At 34.6% G+C, this 23,472-nt stretch overlaps 1 protein-coding gene and 1 pseudogene across 1 annotated transcript in view; both read left to right on the top strand.

Annotated features, from left to right (window-relative positions):
• LOC127192792 (ephrin type-A receptor 6) overlaps window positions 1-23,472 on the top strand; it is an 877,103-nt gene that overhangs the window by 61,234 nt on the left and 792,397 nt on the right. The window contains exon 2 of the mRNA XM_051150102.1: window positions 6,814-6,878. Within this exon, the coding sequence (XP_051006059.1) occupies window positions 6,814-6,878 (65 nt within the window). The remainder of the gene's footprint in view (window positions 1-6,813; window positions 6,879-23,472) is intronic.
• LOC127192790 (heat shock cognate 71 kDa protein-like) lies at window positions 12,378-14,334 on the top strand (annotated as a pseudogene).

Raw genomic sequence — 23,472 nt, 5'->3', positions numbered from 1 at the left:
AATGAAGTTTTCTACTTCTAGGGTGATTATTAAAAGAATTGTATTGTTTCTTCTTTCTGTATGTAACTTTTTTATTATATATATATGTGTGTGTGTAATAATATAAACGTATCTGTAAAAAACAAAAAAAAAACTTTTAAAAAAGAGAATCTAAATCAGAATGTTGAAATCTGTGCTTTCCTATTTATCAGGAAATTAAACAAAATGGAAAATATGTACGGACAACTTAACTATCTTTTATAAAGAAAAAAAGTTGAGTAAAGAATGATGATAGCTATATACCATTGAGTTTTCTTCTTCCATAAGGAACAACAAAGTCTCCTTAATTGTCTCAACATGGGTAGACTTCAGAAATCCTGTGCAGTGTACAGTGATCCAGATGTTAAAGACAAACACTGCATTACTTTATGTAGCCTTTCAATGGGAGGGTGGCTGTGTGGGCCTGAGGAAATACATAGCCTGATACTGCTCGATGAATACAAAGTTTCAGATATACTAGGTTAATAAATTCCAAGAATCTACTATGTAACACAATGGCTGTTCTAAGTAATACTATTTGTATAACCCAAAAGTATTGGTAGACAGTAGAAGAAAATCAACAGGAGGCAGAAGAGAATCTTTGAAGGTGATACTTATAATTTATTGAATTAATGGGTTTGTGGGTGTATTTTTATTTTATTAAGTTATAAATATTAAATATGCCAAATCTTTGTATTTCAGTTATACCTCAAGAAAGATGTATAATTAAAAGATGGGATAATCAAAAATTAAAAACACTGAATACACTGTATAAGCATTAGTCACGTAAAAAACACTGGTGACAAAGAAAAAGTATTATTAATTAGTCTATTATAATACTACTAATATCACTTGAAATTTTCATATAATGTATATTAACCACATTTACCTTCTAATCATTTACCTAGATCCTCCAAGAACCATCCACCACCTCCGGACCATACCCCAACTTCATATCTCCCTTTCTTTTATTAATAATTCATGCAATCTAATTTGTGCTGACTTATACTCTTAGTTGTGAGGCCATCCATTGGAGCTTGGTTGACTAACTGAAGACCATCCTTAAAAATTATCAAAGGCAAAAACAAAAACAAAAACAAAACCTCTATCTTGCTACTCAAGAAGCCATCAACTGTCAAAATAATCTCAGTTATTGTTGGAACTAATGATCCCCTCCCATTTCCATATAAAAATGTTAATTGGCTTCATCTTGTGTACGTCTTTTACATCCACAGTTGCTATGCAAAAAGAGCGCAGTTGTTATGCCATGTCTGGGAGACATTCTTAAGCTTCTGTCCTGATGTTTGGCTCTTACAATGTTCTGGCTTCTCTTCCTCTATAATCCCTGAGTAGCTGCTTTTCACTACACAAAGAAGCTTCTCTGATGAAGTCTGAGAGTTTACTAGTCTATGGTTGTAGAGATATCGATATTGTAAGCAGCTTGTTATTGTGCCCATACAGTGGAAAACTAGTACTAGATTTAACCTTTGGGCCTGTGCATGTCCCAAACATGGCTTCCTGGCAAATTAACAGTACCAGGCATAAAAGTCTCCCTGTAGAAGAGACTTTAAGTGAGTTTACAACATGGTTGGTTGCCCTGCAACATTTGCTCTGCCATTGATTCCATAGCCATATCTTGCCATATAGGTCATTATTATAGTTAATGTAATTTTTTCTCTCATCAGCCTGTAATCTTTTTCCAGTACTATGAAAACTAATCAGCATATGAGAAGGCTCCATGGTTAGCATTAATCTGATTGCTCCATATGCTGTTACTAATGTATGTGGTATCTTCTGCAATTGGTTGTTATTATCAAGTGTGTATGTGTGTGTGTATGTGTGTGTGTGTGTGTGTGTGTGTGTGTGTGTTTGTGTCCAAGAGCAATAGAAATAGTCTATATTATTTTGATGAACTCCTGGACACCTTTGAGAAATAACTCCAAGAAAGGTAGCCCACCTCTAACAGAGGACTTTTATTTGGCACGATATGGCTTCTTGATGGAGCATTCTTAGCTGAGCAGGTGAACTCCAATTAAGTCCATTAATATGAAAAAAAAAAACAGATTTCATATAGTAAAAAGAATTTGTATATAATTTTTCTGAACATCTCTGGTATGCTATGTATCCCCATCCGACCCCACCCATTTTTTTCTGCCCTATATTTTATCTCTTAGATACTTAACCCAATTTGCATAATTCTTTTTATTCCATTTCATGTAATCAGTTTTTTGCTATTTCCCCTCCCATAAGGTCTTTCCTTCTTCACACCATGTATGGATGGCCCATGCCTAGTTCCTTTACTCTTTACGTATTATAAATTAAAACATAATCCTAAATATTAGACACAAAGATTCACTATTAGTGAGAACATGTTTTATTTGTCTTTGTGGATCTAGTTACTCTACTTGGAATGGTTATTTCCAGCTACATCCATTTACCTTTAAAAATGATAATTTCTGTTTTTTTTTTACATCTGAATAAAATTCCATTATATATAGGTACCATGTGTGCATTATCCATTCATCAGGTGGTTGACATCTAAGCTGTTTCCATGTCCTAGATATTATGAATAGAGCAGCTATGAACATGGATGAGCATGTGTCTCTGTAGTAGCAAATAGAACCTTTTTTGGGTATATGCCTAGAAGTGGTATTGCATATTTCTATTTCTTCCTTGAGGAATTGCTTCACTGACTTCCATAGTGGCTGCACCAGTTTGCACTCTCACAAACAGTGTAATATATTTTCTCATTACCTATGTCCTGCCAGTCTTTGTTGTCTTTTGTTTCTTAACATTAGTCATTGTTACTAGAGAAAGATGATGTTTTGAAGTGCATTTAAATTTCATTTCTTTGGTAGGAATGGGGACACATTTTAAGATATTTCTTAGACACTTATATTTCTTCTTCTGAGAAATCAATTCAGTTTCATAGCCCACTTAAGAGGCAGTCTACAGGATGGGGAAAGATCCTCTCTGTCTGCTATACATCTAAGAGATAGGCATTTGTCATTTCTTTACAGTGAATATTTTCATGATTTGTTCTCCCTTTTTATCTCTTTTTTAGCAAGAAGATTTATTTTTATAAAGATTCTAAGCAATATGTTTATGAACAAAGTAATTCTAACTATATGTGAAATTTTAAGAAGGCACACAACATTCAAGACCTTCAAAAGATTAAAAAAGATTTCAAAATCAATTAAAATTATTGCAGTGGAAATCACAAAGAAACAAATGGAGAAATCATAGAAGGATAATATAAGCAGTTTAGCATTCTGCACAGATTATAAACAATTCTTAACAAAGCCACACTGTCATTATATCATAAAATGGGAAAACAGATCACAAAGAGAAAAGGATAAATATGGACAGGGAAATATTCAAAGGAGATTAGGGAAAATGCTTTAAGGCAATGAAGACATCCTTATTCCATTCTTTGCACTTTTTTTTCTATTCATGTCAATATCGTATCAATGTCATTACTTGTAGATTTTCTTAAATGAGTACTACAATAGTCATTGGCATTTGCACTGCTGCCAGGCACCACGGGAGAACTTAATATGAACTCATCAGAGTTTTCTCATCTCTGGCTGCCCCAAATTCTCCAGCCCCTCATAGCAACTATTATACACTCAACTTCTGAGAGATCAATATTTTTAGATTCCACAGATGGAAGATATCCTGCTACACATATACTTTCTTGTGGTTTATTTCATCCATATTAACAAGTTTCCTTGTGATGGGAAAGGAAGGGAAGGATTTTTTTTTTCATTCCTGCATAGTACTTCTTCCTCACTCTAGCTCTCACTTTCCCTCTCTCCTCCCTCCCCCATCTCTGTATTATATTTTCTTTATCTTTCAATGTTTGATGAGTTGCTGCCATTTCTTGGTAGCTATAAGAATTATTATAGTATACATGAGAATGCAGATATGCCTTTCATGTCATTAATCATAAAGATACTTAAGATACTCAGAGATTACTGGAAGGAGAGATCATCATGTCTTAATTCAGTTGATCATCCTGCCACCTACTAGAGAAATGACAAATATTTTCAAAGCATACATGTTCCACATAAGCAATATAATAATCTTCAATGGCCTAATATAGACACTGAAGTTGCATATTCCGTCATTCTTAAATACATCTGCAAAATAAAATACCTTTTGCTTAATAACACGGTTATATTATAATTTTTAACTAACTACTTTCATGTTATGTTTTTCTGCAGTTGTGAGCACACTGAAGCAAGCCAGTGTGCATGTGTGTATGTGTACTCTTTACTGCACATATTAATTTTTGGTTGTTATTGTTTCCAAGCATGTTAGACTTGTGTACTGAGATTGAGTAAATTAAACTATAAAGAAAGTGTTTTGAAGCTCTAGCCATTTATGTCCCATTTTATTTCTTTTTCTGATGTAAGCAGCCATGAAAAACCATTAGCTAAATATATTAATTCTTTAGCAACAGCAAATAATGCATCCTAGTTTGGTCATTTCTTCTCAATTTATTAACTAGAATATTTCAACAAGAGAAATTTCTTTTCAGAAGCAATTCACATTTTGAAGAAGTAGTTCATACAGAAAAACGCAAAATGCAAATTAAATGGTTTATTATATTCAGTGTATGCAAACTAATTTGCTAGTTTTTTTTCTTGCTCCCTAGTAGACTATGATATAATCTCAAACTATAGCATTAGTGTTATAATGAGCCGGCAGTAGGTTAGTCAGGAAAAAAATGAATAAATGAATGGCTAACTGAATGAACGACTAAGTAAATAAATAAATAAATAAATAATGAATGAATGAATGAAGCTAAGGTTGATGGCTGAGATTATTATGCCAAATACTTGGGATGCTGAAACAGAAGAGAGGCAGGTTTAATGTCTCTCTATATTATAAAAGGAGTTCAAAGCCACATTGGGCAACTTATAAAAACCAAAATTAAATTAAAACCAAAACTATGTTAAAAAATATATAGCGATATCAATCCATCAATAGATACATCCAAATTAGGAGAATGAACCATGTAGAAAACAATAGTGTTTTTCTTGTATAATATCGTTCTTGTTATTGAAAATGGTAATTATTTCATCATTATTGGGAGTGAACTTAAAAACAACAAAACAAAATAAAGCAGCAAAAAATAAGTCAGGATGACCTAGAGATATAGGAAATGCCAGTGTCTTGTACTTGGGGCAACTAGGTATCAATACGAACTGCCATTGGAGATGTACAATTTCTATTATAGTCAGAATTTCTAATTATTTTCCCTAAAAAGAAATGATAGGAAAATTAAAATAGCATTAAATATAATTGTCTTCAACTATAGAAAGTTCATATGTCAATCAAGTAGGAATTCCATATAATGAAGAGTTAGTTATTAGCCATGAAAAGAAACACATTACTGACTCAGGTAGCATCAAGGATAAAGGCCAGCTCCGCAATGCCAAGTAAAAAACATAGGCTCAAAATAGTGTGTCATGGGATATCTAATTTCTACATTGGAAAATGTAAAGCTGTAGAGACAGAAAACATACAACAAATGCCAGAGTATAAAGTAGGAAAGAGATTATTTCATGGGGCCTCAAGGAATATTGAAAGAATTATGGTCTCAGCTCAGGTGATTAAGTTTATTTAAACAATATATGTATATTTATACATAGAATTATGTGTATTGCAGGTTTTGTCAGATACTTAATTGTAATTTCTTTATGACTTTTCCAGACATCCTTATTGTCATTTTCTGTTCCTCCCTCCTGTATTTACCTCATTCCCTTTCCCCAAAGAGCCTTCTTTTAACATGTCTTCATCAGCTCACTTGTACCCTACTCTTCCCCTTAGCCTTCCCCCTCTTCTGTATATTCCTCCCTCCCTCATCCCCAATGAACATGCCCTTTCCTCTTTCCCTGATCACTTCACATGTACCCAGTAATGTATAGTATCACTGTTTTACCAATTCCAACTAGTGTTTGTGGTCACTTGTATTGCTGATGATTCCAATGCTGTGAGGACTGAGATACAGACATAAAGCAGTTTCCTTTCCATTTCCCTGTTTGCTAAATCTATTGAACACCTGTTAAGTCTTTACTCTTCCTGTTTAGAGGAAAACCTTCAATTCAGTTCCTTGTCTCATCTTTCAGTGGAGGTTTGTTTTGGGAGGGATTGTTTTTTTTTTGTTGTTGTTGTTGTTGTTTTGGTTTGGTTTGGTTTGTTTGGGTTTTTTTGCAGTTTGTGGCTTGTTTTCTTTTACCAGATTTTGAGTTACCTTTGGTTAGCAAAAGATTCATAGTTTTAAATTTTGTTTTTACTTCAATTAGAAGTTACTATCCTAGCATTGAAGGCTATGGTTTATTCAGAAATAATCATCTTCATTTTTGCTGATGTTTACATAAGAATTTAATAGCAACAACAAGGCACAGAGGCCTGTGTTAGTATAGTTTTTTCTAACAGACCGTGCATGAATGTTAGAGAATATGCAGTGTGGATTATGTCATTAAATCTGTATGAAAAAATCTGTTATATTTAAAATAGCCTTGTAATTGTTATTTGACTATCGGTGTCATTTAGTATTATTAAAGCAAATTCATATGAAGTATTTTTGTATTAATTCATAACCATTTTATGTTTTTCACTTTAATTGTGATAATAGGAAATATAAGTAATTTCAAAGGAGCAGTGCTTTTAAAGCTATTGTGATGAACAAATGGTAGGGGTATTCGATATTAATGATGTAACTAATATTGATATAATTTTGCATTGGTTGAGAGACTCATGTGAGTTTTCTCTATTTAATTCTAGTTGTGTTGCTTGATACAACTACAGTGATGGGAGAGCTAGGATGGAAAACATATCCATTAAACGGGGTAAGTTTTCAAGTTACCATCCATCTTGGGTTTGTAGGGTCTTCTAAGAAAGTTAAAGGAACCACAGGCTTGTATAAATGTTTGCATATAACTTAAGTCACATAGAAAAGACTACAGTCTAAATGAATTAATAATGAATGGGAACAGTATGTAAGCACCATAGTTTTCTTCTAAATCAATAATTATTCTTTAATCTTCCATTTTAAGCATTGTATTAGAAAATTTACACATATTTTCCTTAAAATAAATGTATATATATACTTCTATAATTTTATTCTGTATTGAAGTTAAATATAGTAATCTTAAAGGTATTATTTGCTGACAAACTATATCATAATTAGAGTGAACAGATACTAGCAATATAACTTTTAATAGAAGATATTAGTTACTATAGAAGTGTTTTGGAACTTGGTGAAGTGATACATTATGACCATCTTTATGTAATCTTGAAATGTACTTCCAAAGACATATTCACATGTATAGTCTATAAAATTATATTTTTCCTAGGTGCTTATATTTTAACTTTGGTTATTTTTGAATTTTTATATATTTCCGTTTGGAATATCTAATGTCTTTATCCCAGTGTAATGCTTCTTATTACTATATTAAGCTAAAATAAAAGGGTGGTTTATGGAGATTTTTACTCTGATTCTTTTTCTTTTCAAACAAAGAGTTTAGTAGTTTGTACAGCTAAATGTTCTCAACAGTGTAATTACTTTCCTTTTCCTCTTAAAAATGTTCTTATTCATCAGTTCTTTGCAGATATTGTTTTACATTGCTCCATAATAGCTTCATTATAACTTCAAATATGAATCTGATAGAAAAAATTTACCTTGCAATGTATTCACGTTCTTAGAATCTTTCACTGAAGTGTATATTTATTTATACCAAATGTTATTTACTAAACAAAAGCTCCTGAAACTAAAAGGACACACAGAGGCTTCTTTTTTAGATTGACTATTTACTTTTGCTATTAAGTCAAAAGGTTCCAAGACCATGGTGCACAGGGATTGAGGATTGGGGAAGAAAGACAACCATCCAAGTTCATCCTAGAGAGTAAACTTATTCTTTGAGTTTTGTGATTAGAGGCTGGCATTTTCATAAAGGAACATTCAAATATCAATCCTTCCCAGAAACTTCTACATATACACAGGCAGAAATGTCTTCTCAGTTTTCTAGTGTTTCTTATCACAGTAGAACTAACTCCAAATTATCCAAGTCAGTTATAAAAAAAGGAGTATGTTTTATCATATATAAATAACAGCTACAGGTGAGGTTATTACCTAATGCTGTTTATAGAATGTTTCTAGTTATAAATTATAATGGCCATATTGTCCATAAATTAGATGTCATAGTTTTCTAGTACCATTGTTTACAACACAGAGAATCAAAATTTGAATGTATCTACTAGTAGTTTGGTTTATAAATTGTGACACTGACATTTGTATAGTAACTTATCAAAGTCCGAGACCTTAGAATTTCATTTTGAATCATTTTATAATGCTCCGTAATCTTTTAAAACTATATATATATATATATATATATATATATATATATATATATATATACACACATACATATATATATATACACACACATATATGTTTGAAATCTGGAGAAAGAACTTTATTAAAAATTTCTTTGAATGAAAAAGGTAATGCATGTTAATTTTCATTACTTTCCAAGCTGTTATTTAAATAAATTTTCTTCTAAGAATCCCCACAACATATGCGGTTATCTTCTAACGTCCACTGTATTAATTTCACTTGTGTTATTTCACGCTTCAAATAACTGCATCATTTTAGTGAATGAATAGATTAATTATACAGATACATATTGCATTAATTTTAGCTCATCACAGATGACATATGGACAACAAAGAACAATATGTAGTTATTGTGAATTCACTCCACTATGTGAATTCCAAGGACCAAACTGAGTTTCTAGACTTGGCAACAAACACGTTTACAAGTAGAGCCATCTCACTGGCTTTCATATAATATTTTATTGTTATGAGAGTTTGATCTCCCTACAAACAAGAAAAGCATTAATATTATTTATCTCCTTAGATTATTATGGGGATAAAATATTTGATTTTGCTTTTAAAAATAATTTATTCAGATTACATACCAATTGTGATCTGCTTATTTGTATCTTCCCATTCATGTCTCAATACCTCTTTCACCCTGTATTCCCCACCCCTAGACCTGTGACAGAAGCAGACGTCCTCCCCCATCATATGATCACACCATCTAGTCTCATCTGGATAGCCTGCTTCTCCTTCCTCTGAGTGCCACTAGGTTTCCCCACCAAGGGGATGTGGTCAAATAGGGGGCACCAGAGTTCATGTCAGAGTCAGTCCCTGCTCTCCACAGAACTGTGAAGAATGTGCTGTCCATTGGCTAGGTCTGAAGAGGGGGTCTAGGTTTACTATATGCATTGTCCTTAAAATATTTAATGAGTGTAACAAACTTAAAAGCCTATATTATTATTTTCATTGCAATAACTAAATATTTTGAATAAGTGAAAATATGAATATGACATTGTACAAATTGCTTGCTTTTTTTTTTAAATCTGGAATTACCATTCCACCAAATGCTATTCTTTTCTTTAGGCCTACAAAAATATTTCATTATTGAAATGCTATGTTAAGCAAATAACTATAAGTAAAAATTAGTATTTTCTTAAATCTAAGTGAACTCTAATGTCATTTATACATTCCTCCACTGAGCATGAACTAATTGAAAAATAGCATGCTGAGTACTACAAATTTTAATCTTGTTTGTCATGAAGGTGTGTGAGTATACATTCTTGTCATCTCAAATCTAATGATCTTTATGATCTTTAATGGGAGTAGTTAATTTAGCATTTTTTACGCACACACACACACACATATACATATATGCAATATGTGTGTGTTTGTGTTTTAAAGCCTAAGTAGACAGGAGATACTATTGTGATAACAGCCCCCTAAAATGCAATTGATGGTAGTTACCCAGAAGATAAGTATGGAGGACAGTTATTCAGCTGATTGTATCTGAAAACATTTTTTTTGGAAGAAAAAGGGAAATTGAGATATTTATAAAGAAAAGAAACAAAGTTAGATTGTTTTACCCTTTGTTTGATGAATTTTAATTTTTATATTTATCTCTTACATTGCTCTATCTTATATACTCCTTCTTTTCACACACTCCTTTTCCCCAGCCCTAGGCGATCATGTAGTTGCTTGAAAAAACACTCTACAGAGGAAAGGCTTCTGCCACTTGACAGCTGAGCCTGATTTTTGAGGACCACGTTAAACATCCAATCTTCTCTTGTATTTTTTGAGAACTGGAGGAACACAATTTGAAACACAACTTTATTCCTTTGGTCATTGCTTTCGAAAGCTTGTTCTATTAAAGCACATACCAACTCGAGTTGAGCTATCATTGCCAAGATAGCCCTGTGTGGCCCTTGTGGGAAAGGAAAAAACAGGACATAAATGACCACTGGCAAATCTAAATGAGATTGTCTCAGGTTGTCTTTTTCTAACCTCTATTTCTTTATACCAATGGATTCTGACATAAATTTTCTTCTTTCTTAAAAACTTTAAACCTTTTGTAAGATAAATATCACTAATTATATTAATTTTCATTTAACTGAAAATATTTCATTTTAAATGTATATCTACTTTGTGTGTGTGTGTGTGTGTGTGTGTGTGTGTGTGTGTGTGTACTTTCTGTCTACTTGTGTATGTGCATGCCCAAATGCATCACGGAGGTTTTTCAGATGACTAAGGTAAATATGCAGGAATCTGTCCTCTCCTTCTACCATGTGAACTAGAGTAATCAAATCAAGTTGCCAGGTGTGTCAGCAATCATTTACCTGTTGAGCTATTTAACTAGCCCCTACTCATTCAACTTTTATAGCCTAATTTGTAAGGTACTGTTTTAGATACTTTATATGTCTCTAGGATGAAATAATTTTAAAATAAATTAAATGCTATTTTCAGCTCACAGTTCATGGGTACAGTCCACAATGGCAGAGAAGTCATGGAGAAAAAACTTGACACAGTTGGTCATATTGCATCCATGGGAAGGAGAAGAGAAAAATAAAGTCTAGTAGTGTTCATGCTTGCCTTCTCTATTTTTTTTCAATCCTACAACTAGAGTGGTACTTTCAATCTCAATTAAGCCAATATAATAGGTCCCCATTTGCCAAGCCCAGAGGCTTATCTCCTAAGTGACTCTACATCAATTCACTTTGCAATGACTATTAGCAATAACCACTCCACGTCCTCTGAGATTGACACTCAGCCCTGTATCTATGAAGTGCTTACTTTCTAGTCATTGTCCCAGAGCTAAAATTCATCTCATAATGCAAAATTCATTCACTCTAAAATATAAAATTTCCCATAGGTTAAAAAATATTTCCAGAAATGTTTAAAAGTCTAAGTCTTCTGAGACCCAAGACAGTCTTTTTATAGGGTGCTCTTATGGAAAAATAGTTCTAATAAAGAATGGTCCTAAGTAAATATTTCCATTCTAAAAGGGAGGAATGTGATATTGCATATTAATATGTCACCAACAGAAGAAATAACAAAACTGCACCTGATTATTCAGTATCTAGGGCTCATGATAAAATCATCCTTGCTCCAAATGGCTTTATTAGTACTGCTTTCCTAGCTCTTTTGCTTGAAGTATACACAAATTCTCTCTTAAGCCATATCTACTCAATGCCATCAGTGCGCTTTAGTGAATATTTCATTGGTCTGGTATATCCAATATTTTGGTATCTCTGTTGCAACTTAGGACTCATCATGATAGCTTTATATGAAGCCTTGCACAGCCTTCCTGCATTGACTTTGATTCGGCTGAACGTTGCTTGTGTGGGTGACACCATGAAACCTTCAAGACAGAGTCCATGGCCATCACAGTGTTGCATCTTACAAGCTTGCAAAGCTAGTATGTTGCGAATGATGCTACAGAGTCCTGCTGCCAGGCCGAAATATGACATGACACCCTTTTACTGCAGTTGTATCAAGCTCTGCCTGCCTTTCAGATTGACCCTAGGTAAATGCATTCTTAGGCAATTATCTAGAAACAGGAAATACCTTTATCTTATGTGGGGTTTCTATTACAGTGATAAAGACCATGACTAAAAGCAACTTGTAGAAGGAAAGGCTCATTTAATTTATAACTCTCAGGCCACAATCCATCACTGCTGGAGTCCAGAGCAGGAACTCAAAGGAGAAACTGGACCAGAGTCTATGGATGACTCAGACACTAAAATCTCTGTTGGGAGAACACAGGAGGATGGATTAGTCCATGATGAGGGCTTTCTTCTACTCTTGCAGTGACTTATGGAAATAACCTCACTGTATACAGGCAATACCGGAAAACAGATGGCTAAATTTGTGTAGATTATTGGCAGCTATAAAATTTTAAATATTTGCTCATTGAACATGGTGGCAATTTTCAAGGATTTGTGTGGTCTTGTCATGAGCACAGCTGGGACTACATGAAAGCAACCATGTCTAAGGGACCTGCAGTTGGCATCAATCTTGGCACCGCCTACTCCTGTGTGGGTGAATTCCAGCATAGAAAAGTGGAACTAATTGTCAATACGCAGAGTAACCGAACATCACCAAGCCACGTTGCTTTTACTGACACAGAGCGATTAATTGGGGATGCTGCCAAGAACTGGATTGCAATGAACCCCACCAACACAGTTTTTGGTGCAAAACATCTGATCGGATGTAGGTTTGATGATGCTATTGTTCAATCTGATAAGAAGCACTGGTCCTTCATGGTGCTGAATGATGCTGACAGGCCAAGGTCCAAGTAGAATATGAAGGGGAGACAAAAAGTTTCTACTCAGAGGAAGTGTCCTCTATAGTTCTGACTGAGATGAAGGAAATCACTGAAGTCTACCTTGGGAATAATGATACCAATGTCCTGGTTACAGTGGCAGTTTACTTCAGTGACTCTCAGCGGCAGGCAACGAAAGATGCTGGAACTATTGCTGGCCTCAATGTACTTCAAATTATCAATGAACCAACTGCTGCTGCTACTGCTTATGGTTTAGATAAGGTTGGAGCTGAAAGGAATGTGTTGATTTTTGACTTGCGAGGTCGTAGTCTTGATGTATCAGTCCTAACCCTTAAGGATGGAATTTTTGAAGTCAAATCAACAGCTGGAGACACCAACTTAGGTAGAGAAGATTTTGATAATCGAATGGTCAACTATTTCATTTCTGAGTTTAAATGAACACACAGGAAGGATCTCAGTGAGAACAAGAGAGCTGTCAGGCATCTCCATACTGCCTGTGAACGGGCTGAGCACACTTTCTCCTCCAGCACAGTCTAGTCAGGCTAATGTTAACATTGATTCTCTTTATGAGGGAATCGAATTTTATACCTCTATTTCCCAGGATCAATTTGAAGAATTGAATGCTGACCTGTTCCGTGGCACACTGGACCCTGTAGAAAAGGTGCTTTGAGATGCCAAACTGAACAAGTCACAGATCCATGGCATTGTCCTGGTTGGCAGTTCTACTAGAATCTCCAAGATTCAGAAGCTTCTGCAAGACTTCTTCAGTGGAAAAGAACTGAATAGGAGCATTAACATCTATGAATCTGTTGCTTATGGTGCAGCTGTGCATGCAGCCATCCTATCTTGAGACAAGTTGGAGAATGTTCAGGATTTGCTGTTCTTGGATGTCCCTCCTCTTTCTCTTGGTATTGAAACTGCTAGCGTAGTCATGACTGTCCTCATCGAGCACAACACCACTTTTCCTACCAAGCAGACACAGACTTTCACTACTTACTCTGACAAACACCAGCTGGTGTCCTCATCCAGGTGTATAAAGGTGAAAGGGCCACAAACAAGGATAATAACCTTCTGGGAGAGTTTGAGCTCACAGGCATTCCTCCAGCACCCCGTGGTGTCCTCAGATTGAAGTCCCCTTCGACATTGATACCAATGGCATCCTCACTGTTTCTGCTGCAAATAAAAGCACAGAAAGGAGAACAAGATCACCTTTACCAAGGACAGGGATGTTTGAGCAAGAGAGATTTGAGCACATGGTCCAATGAGCCGAGAAGTACAAAGCTGAAGATGAGATGCAGAGAGATAAAGTTTCCTCCAAGAGTTCACTAGAGTCCTATGCCTTCAACATGAAAGCAACAGTTGAAAGTGAGAAACGTCAAGGCAAGATCAATGGTGAGGACAAACAGAAGATTCTAGACAAGTGTAATGAAGTCATCAGTTGGCTGGATAAGAATCAGACTGCAGAGAAGGAAGAGTTTGAACATCAGCAGAAAGAACTGGAGAAAGTCTGCAACCCCATCATACCAAGCTGTCCCAGAGTACTGGTGGCATGCCTGGAGGGATGCCTGGCGGCTTCCCTGGTGGGGAAGCCCCTCCATCCATCTGTGGTGCTTCTTCAGGCCCTACCAATTGAGGAGGTGGATTAAATCAGTCCAAGCAGAGGTGTAGCATTGTTCCACAGGGAAACATTTGAAGGACCCATATTTATTTAGCAGGTTACATGGCAGTAAAATTAAACTGCTACAGTAAATTATTGGGCACTCACAATACTTGAACGTGGAACATGTGCACAGGGAGAGAACATTGCACTTTTTAAACACTGTATCTATGCAATATCTAATAAAACTATTTAAATTGGCACCAAAAAATTTAAATATTTAATGGATATACAATATCCTCCTGTCACTTCTCTACCCACTATCTCATAACACCCATTCTCAATAGCATGTGAACAAAGAAAATTTATTGCTGTCTTATATTTTCATTAACTGAAAGAGCATATATTAGACAAAGTAAAATTAATTTTGAGCTAAGGATGATAAGTAATAGAAAGGCAGGTTAGAGTGATTTAGAAAATCAGATGCTAAATGTTTCCTATCTGTGAATAAGTGATTGCTTTCATATTCTCTGAGCAACTAAAAGTAAGTATAAATTGAATTTATTTTTGTCAGTGCCTCTGCTAATTTTTAACATATGGTCTTAATAAGGTCACCTTGTAAACATTTATTTTTGAAAGATATTATTTTTAAGCCACATCATTGATTACATAATATATTTTTTTTCTTTATTTTTTCCTACATTTTGATTTATGGACTTCTGGATTTATTTAAAAATTAATTCTTGTGTTATAAAGGCTCAGCTAAGACACTGGGGTTTTTTGTTTGTTTGTTTGTTTGTTTCAAAAGGTTAAAAAGGAATTTTAACCAGACTAATTTAAATACATACAAGTGATTCATTTATAAAGTTGTGTACATCTAAATATCCCACAAGGCCACATAAAGACCTGGTTGTAGGCGGTGTTTTAATACAATTATTGCTTACTGTCTGGCAGTCAACCCACAAGCAAGGAACATATCCCATATATTTTCCTTCCTAGAGATCGTCCCACCAGTTTCCCTCAGCACTTTCATCTGTCATTTCTTCACTCCTTTAACTCTGGGTTGTTCATCTTGTGATTCCCCATGGTCCACTCACCTGCTCTGAATCCCTCTCCAGCTACTCCACTCACGGAGTGCTTCAGTGTGTATCTTACCACAACCATGTCTCCACCCTATTAAGTTTCTCTCCTGTAGCCATTATAAGCCATTCTCCATCCATCATCTGACATCTCCTAAGATTTCATCATCTCCAGCTTCTGACTTTTCCAGAATCATGTGCATTAATTATTGTGGCTTGCTTACCTTTGTTTCTTTTGAAACCTAATGCTCACCACAGCATTTGAATTACACTGTTTATATGTATGCTAAATCACTGATTAAGAAACTGAACGTTCTGTGTATGTATAGAGTTCGGTAAGACAATGAGTATAGCATGACAGAAGTGCAATAAAGGTTGTTTAAAGCTTGTTGAGGAGCACGTGCCTGTAGTCCCGCACTCGGGGTAGCAAGGGCAGGTAGATCGCCATGATTTGTAGGCTTGCCCAGTCTACAAAGTGAGTCCAGGACAACCAAGGCTACACAGAGAAACCCTGCCTCGAAAATAATAATAATAATAATAAAGTTGTTTGAATAAAGAAATAGATGTACACCTGATAATATTTTAGATAATATACTGGTCAAAGACTATATTATAAAAATGTAATTAAAGATGAAGAGTCTAGTATTAATTTTACAGCAATCATCTGTGGTGAAAAAAGACAAAATTGTAATAATTTAATGTTTTCTTTTTCAAAAAATTTAGTACAGGTAGGAAGTTTTAAATATTTGCTTACAATGTGTGCTTTATCCAACTGGATTCATCTTCTGTTTTTTTGTTTTCTCATAAAATTCAAGCTTAAAGATGGGAAAAAGGATATGTACCTATGAAAAAAATAGCTATTAAAAAATCTTGGAAGCATCTGATGAAATACCAATCAAGACATAATATACATTGAGAAAATTAATGACCAGTTTAGAGTGATTGGTGTGCAGCCTCCCATCTGGGCAATATTAACCCCTGTCAGTTATTAATCCTGCACCATGTTGTTGAGATTGTAATAAAATGAAGAACACGTGGCTCCTTAATGGTTTATAGATGAAGCACATTTTTAGAGAATGTAGATTAAAAGACTAAGTTTTTAAAAGCATAGGTCAGCATTAAATATTGAATTTTTTAAATAATGTGCACCCCGAGCAATTATTATTTTGAGGAAAAAATACTGTAGTAAGCAAAGTAGGTTCTTCAAATGATTTATTTTCTTTTCATTAAGCAAAGCAAAACCTGTTAGCTAATAAACGTAATGCTTTGCTTATTTTTCATCACCTCTATAATTAAGAATTATAGATGCAAAAATAAAATTAAAGAAGTTTTTCAAGTAAGTATATAAACAAGATCTGCATGTAAATATTAATATACACATGGACATGCATTTCCTTGGAATGTTTACACAAACAGAACAGTGTTTTAGAAAACTGATATTAATTTTTATTTTTTATTTTAGCAGTCCAATTTAAGTTATGAATTTTGATAAACTGTGTGTTTGTCTTAAGTGAAATACCTGAATCACACATTAAAAGGGATTTCTTTATGGTTATCACTAAATTCAGCTCTAAGTATTTTCATATTGTCACTATATATAAGAGACAAACATAACCATCAAACTTCAGTTATTTTTATTTCTTTTATTTATACATTATACTAATTAAGTGATTATTAATAATAGTTTGCTTAGAACAGCACTTGATTATTTCTTCTGTTCCAGAGTATGTGTTAGTTATAGCAATTGTCCTATCTTTAGTTATTAAATAACTACAACAAGACTAGAATGGCTGTAGCCCACAATCATTTCATCATTTTAGAAAAACAATATTGTTATGAAGATATGTTTCAGTTTTATTATTTTAGCATCTGCTAAGATTTTTTATAAATATATTTAGTTGTCATTCTCCTATAATTTCTATCCAAATCCCTTCCTATTGATAGCCAAAAAATGTATATATAAGTACTGGTTGTTTTCAGCTACCATTAACCTATTTTATGTGACCCTTAAGAAACACATATATCCTGGTGGCACTCAGAGGAAGGACAGCAAGTAACCAAGAAGAGACTTGATACCCTATGAGAATATATAGGGGGACGTAATCCCCCTCAGGAACAGTCATAGGGGAGGGGAATAATGGGAAAATGGCGGGGGGAGGAATGGGAGGATACACGGGATGGGATAAACATTGAGATGTAACAAGAATAAATTAATAAAAAAAAAAAAAGAAACACATATATACCATTGGTCTGTGATCTTGAAGCTGAGTAGTGTTCTTGGTTTGTGTGTTCTAGAACAAAAATCTGTTTATATTTATTGGCTAGATTGCTCTAATAGTTAAAAATACCTGAGAGAAAAGCCATGAAAAGCTTGATTTTCGCCCAGTTTTATAGGTCCTTTTCATGGTCAACTGACTCATTGCCTCTGAGTCTATTTGAAGACCCAAACTGCATAGCCGAAGGCCATGGGGTAGGACAGTCGCTCCCCCTGTGAGAGGAATAAGAAAGAGGCAGAACATATGACAAGAAAGACCAGGTAAAAGATGAAGTCTTTATGTGCAGGAAACATCAAACCCCTACCCAGATCTAGCCAATGGACTTTCACATGAACTCTGGTGCCCCATATTTGACCACGTCCTCCTGATGGGAAGGCCTGGTGGCACTCAGAGGAAGGATAGCAGGCTACCAAGAAGAGACTTGATACCCTAGGAGCATACACAGGGGGAAGAGGTCCCCCTCAGTCACAGTCATAGGGGAGAGGAGTAGGGGAAAGCAGGAGGGTGGGAGGAATGGAAGGATACAAGGGATGAGATAACTATTGAGATGTAATATGAATGTATTAATAAAAAATATTAAATGCTCTAAAAAAGATGAACTCCAAAAAAAAAAAAAAATCACTTCTTTGAATTGACCCATCGCCTAATATCCCATTCATGTTTAAAAATATAAATGGATTAATCCATTGATGAAGTTAGTATGTAATCACATCTTACGTTCTTTAATTCATGAGTCCTTGTGGGGACATTTTATATCCAATCCATGACAAGTAGTTATTTTTACTCAGTGTCATATTTTTTCAAGCAGACCTATTTGGTATTAGAACCTTATGATACTATATAAAACCAGTACAATATCTCCCCTTGGCTTCTGAATAAAGAGTTTTCACTTCACAGTTAGAAAGGATGCTAATTAATTATAAATGTATTTCTATGCATCTTATTCCTAGGCACCACCTTCTGCTCAGGCGCTTACTCTCTGTTTAGACATGAATACAAATTGTACTCAATGTCTTCAAAACAAGTTTTTTCTGCAGTTCGGTCTTTCTATGTCAAGCTAAATATGTTATTCTACCATGATCTGATGTTAAAAATACATCAACATGCCGGACGTGGTGGCACATGCCTTTAATCCCAGTACTCGGGAGGCAGAGGCAGGAGGATCTCTATGAGTTTGAGGCCAGCCTGGTCTACAAAGTGAGTCCAGGACAGCTAAGGCTACAGAGAGAGACCTTGTGTTGAAAGACCAAAAAAAAAAAAAAAAATTAAAATCAACAGGAAGTCAATGAAGCTAAAAATATAGACACAAGAGCAAAGTAAAGAGAGAGAAAACCAAAATTACAACATAATTCAGTTGAGATTTTTCTGTCAGGTATTAGCATACCTACTGCTGTTTATTTCTTAGTTGCGTTAGCTTGTAATAAATGTGTGAAAGGTCAATCTAGACCATATCCCTGTTGGAGAAGGGATTTGTGCATGAAGTCTCATACATAAACTAGGAGCTTATGGTGCATTTATAGTTTCTGGGAAAGTAAAAGTCAGTTTTCTCTAAGAGTGTAGCCCCAGTTAGGCTGGCCCCATTTCATTGAATGGTCACATATCCAAGACTATACAGGCTCACAAGTTGGGCTGAATTGATTTAATAAGAGGACACAGAGTTGTATGTGTAAGAAAGGGTGATGGATAAAAAAGGAATTGGGGGAAGGATAAATTATGATATAAAATGCTGTGTGACAATCTATAACCTTATATGTATATGTTAGTATTATTTTTTTATGTTCACTTCCTCTGTAGCTGCCTGGGTCCCAGCATTCAGTATACAATTCTGCTGAAGACTAGTGGTTTCTATATTTTTCTCAAATGCTTTGCAGTATATATACTTATCTCTGAGTGTGTAGATATGTTATGGCATATTTAATAGGCATATTAACAATAAATCCTGGTAGATCATTTTTTCCTTGTCCCTGAAAAGTTGAGTATGAGAGTATACACAATTCTTCATGGTGAAATACCTGGTACTGTCCTTTAGTACAAAATTGTTCTCAAGACAGAGCATGTTTCCCTGAAAGTGTACTTTTAAAATTCTAATGCATTATTATTTACAACTTTGAAAGTAAAAAATTTTGATCTTGTCATACCTGGATTTTACTATATCAATATTGCTGAAGCTAATTTACTTTGTAGTAAATGTTGCTGAAGACTGAAGGCAATCTGTTGAAGGCAATCATGCGCACTTGAAATTGAGCCATTAAATGAAAAAATACCTGGAAATGAAATTCCCTTTTTATAAATTGTATTAGCTTTATATTACTATACCAAAATGCCTTAAAATTCATTAAAAAGAGAAAAATATTTGCTCCACAGTTCTTAAAGTTCTAGTCCAAGATTACACAGTTCTTTCTTTTTCCTTCTTTCGATCCTTGCTTCTTTCCTTCCTTCCTTCCTTTTTTTTCTTTCTGCCTCTAATAGGAGCATAAGTAGTCAATATTAGAGAGAAAATCACAGGACAAGAAATTTATGTCATGGGCTAAAACATAAGAAAATACTGAGACCAAGCCTCCACCACAATCTTCTACAAAGATGATCTTCCAGAAAAATAAGGACTCTACTCTTGAGACCTTAATTATAAAATTCATTGACACATCGCAGGAGGACCTCCATAGATGTCATGCTCTTAGCACATGTAACTTTGGGAGGCACTCATCCAAGTAATAGGCCATATTTGAAGTTTATTTTCAAATATTTATTTCTAATAATTTATTAATTAAATATTTATGCTAGTTATACCAGTTAATTAAATATGAATAATTATTTTATGTAAATGGATTATGATTTAAATGTTGGAAGCTATGCTAAAGATAAAATGCAGATTTATATTGAAGTAAGAGAATTACAGCTCGTATTAACAAATTCTATTTTAGTATACATGTAGAGTGAAGGATTATTTCATAAAATCAGCACTTCTTTCCTTATGTTATAATCAGCTTTTTGTTCCTATAACAAAATATCTGTGATATAAATGAAGAAAAAATAAAATTTAATTTTAAAATGGGACTTCCTTTAGACTGTCAGCTCTCAAGTAATGACATGGAGATTTTTTTTATCTTTGGAAAAATTAATTGGACCATATTTTCTTTCTGTGCTGAAAACATCATATATCTGTAGACATTATGGGTTCCATAGCTTACAAAGGCATGGAGATTTTTAGGTATTTATCATTAAAGCTTGGCCATAGCTTCAACTTGTTTCCAACTAACTCTTGTCTTAAGTTGTCCCCTTATGTGTCCTGCCACATGGCCCATTACATCTCAATCTTAATCCAGGCACTTGTTTCTTCTTCCCTGCCCAAGGGCAACTCTTGTTTGCCTGATTCTTTCCCTGGGTTCCTATTTCTGCCCAGAGGTTCTCCAACCCTCTCTCTCCTGCCTTTGGTACTGGTCATTTAGCTCTTTTTTTTTTTTTTAATCTTTTATTCTTGTATGCAAAGATACTATCAGCAATAGGTAATAGAAACATACTTTTAAGTTAAAATTAATCTTCCATTTTGAAATGCTCCTAAAATACTTCACTCCGACAAAACAGAAGACACTTTGTAGCCATAGTCTTTTACAGTCTGTACTCCATTTTGTCAGGATTTACTCTAGGGTATAAAGTAGGAAAGTAACAGTTTATGAGCAGTTGAGGACTAATAAGCCTTAAGAATGTAGCAGTGGGACAGTGCTTTTCTAAGGGAAACAGCTGGGTGGGCGTTATCTGACCTGCCAGCTACATGAGTTCTAAAATGCCTCTCTAGTCTTACATCCATCTCTTTATTAAACCAAGAAGACGTTGTGGGGAGTGCATGTTTACAAAACACTGAAACAGGTGATGCTTAACTATACTGAAGTCTAGTCTGTACTTGTCTCTCTGCAGGCACAGAAATCAGCACTTAAAAATAAAAAGACAACCTTTACGCAGCGCACAAAAAGATCATGCCACCATTAGCTTGTTCCTGTTGTTTTGGCCTTGGAATGAAACACTGTATCATGGTGAGATGCATGATATAGGGGATATCTTGCTTCATGGCGTTTAGGACACAAACAGATATGATGATCTAGCATGCCAGTACCCTTTTCAAGGTTATACCACTGAGAATCTATTTTATGTCCACTTCCTAAAAGTTCCATAATGTCTCCTCTGTGTTACAGGCTAAGAACCAAGTTTTCAACATACTAATCTCTGAGAGGGGAGAGGGTACATAAAATTACACTCTCACGCCTTCTTCCTTCATTCTTCAACCCAACCCCCATTATTCTCACTAGCAGGGCCACTGTGACCATGTGAAACTTTGAATTATTCCTTTATTCTCCTTGTCTTCTACTTGTGAATTCAATTAATAATATGACTGATCAATGATTCTCTGTGTATGTATGTAGGATGATAATATGTATTTTTTTCAATTACTTGCGATGAGTGACATATAACTAAACAAGAATTGCCATAATCTGCATTATGATATATATTAGAATCCTAGCGTTAATATGCAAAATTACAGATATTTGTTGACTAGCTGTATTAAATCAACAGGGATTAATATTCAAGGTTCTAGAGGCTGCACCTTTGAAACTGCAGTATGACCAAGGCCAATCTTCCACTCAAGACTCTGAATAAAAATTATCAAATGTATCTTTATGTCTTCTGGTGCTCTGAAAAATTCTCATCCTACAAACAATAATTCCTTCTCTATTTTTTCCCTGTTTCTTCACAGGGGCATCTTCCGTCTAGATGTGCCTCTGTCTTCACAAGATAATGACAGGGTTTGGTGATAAAACTTAGTTCATAAATTGGTATGGCCTCTACTTGGCTACAGGCACACAGTCTGCTTTTCAAAATAAGGCCTCATATAGGGATGTAAAGTGGACATTATATTTTCAGTGGACTGAATCCTTTTACACATCAACATGTCAATCTCCCCAGCAATATCTGTTATAATTTGTTTTCATGTGTTTTTGAAAGCAATATAATTATATATCCACTTAATAAAACAATCAATCAATTTTCAGAGCCATGTTAAAGAGGAATCCATCACAGTTCTTTTTTGCATGGGCATTATATATTTCTACTCTAAAATGAGGTAATGAACCCAAATAAGTCAATTATAATACAAAGTTCACTTCCAATACCTAGAAAGTGCTATAGCAGACTGCTTAGGAGATAAGCAATACAAGCTAATTGTTAGTTGATCAAATCATGGTCATATCAATTATTAGTCTATTTTTATCACAAGAATATACATCCTAGGATTAACAGGTAGATAGATAAGGTAAAATCATTAGATAATGTCTTCAAACACCTCAGAGACCTACAGAATATGGCATTTAAAGATGCTTTCAATATTTTAAAGGTAATTTGACAACAAGACAGGTTAACATGTTAACAGGGTTTCTCTGTGTATTCTTGGCTATCCTGGACTTAATTTGTAGACCAGGCTGGCCTCAAACTCACAGTGATCCACTTGCCTCTGCCTCCAAAGTGCTGGGATTAAAGGCATGAACCACCACACACAGCTCAGGCATTCGTGTTTTAAGACAGCAATGTATTAAGGTGAGATATAATCTGTTCAATATGAAATTAATAATTTTTGTTCAGTGTCTGTCTCTTCAAAGTTAATGTCCAATAAGATAAGTAAACCTTCACAAAGAAGTGCTTGGAAGCTGATGGTTAAAAATAGAAACATTACATGGAAATATGACAAAGTTATATGCTTATGAATTAATTTGTAAGGTAGTGTTTTGCTATCTTCCATTCTTCAGTTTTTCATTATAGACAGTGGAACTGTTATCATAAATGATT

Source organism: Acomys russatus, chromosome 8 (genome assembly GCF_903995435.1).
Source record: "Acomys russatus chromosome 8, mAcoRus1.1, whole genome shotgun sequence".
In the NCBI taxonomy this organism is placed as follows: domain Eukaryota; kingdom Metazoa; phylum Chordata; class Mammalia; order Rodentia; family Muridae; genus Acomys; species Acomys russatus.
This window is presented reverse-complemented; position numbering and strand designations above follow the sequence as displayed.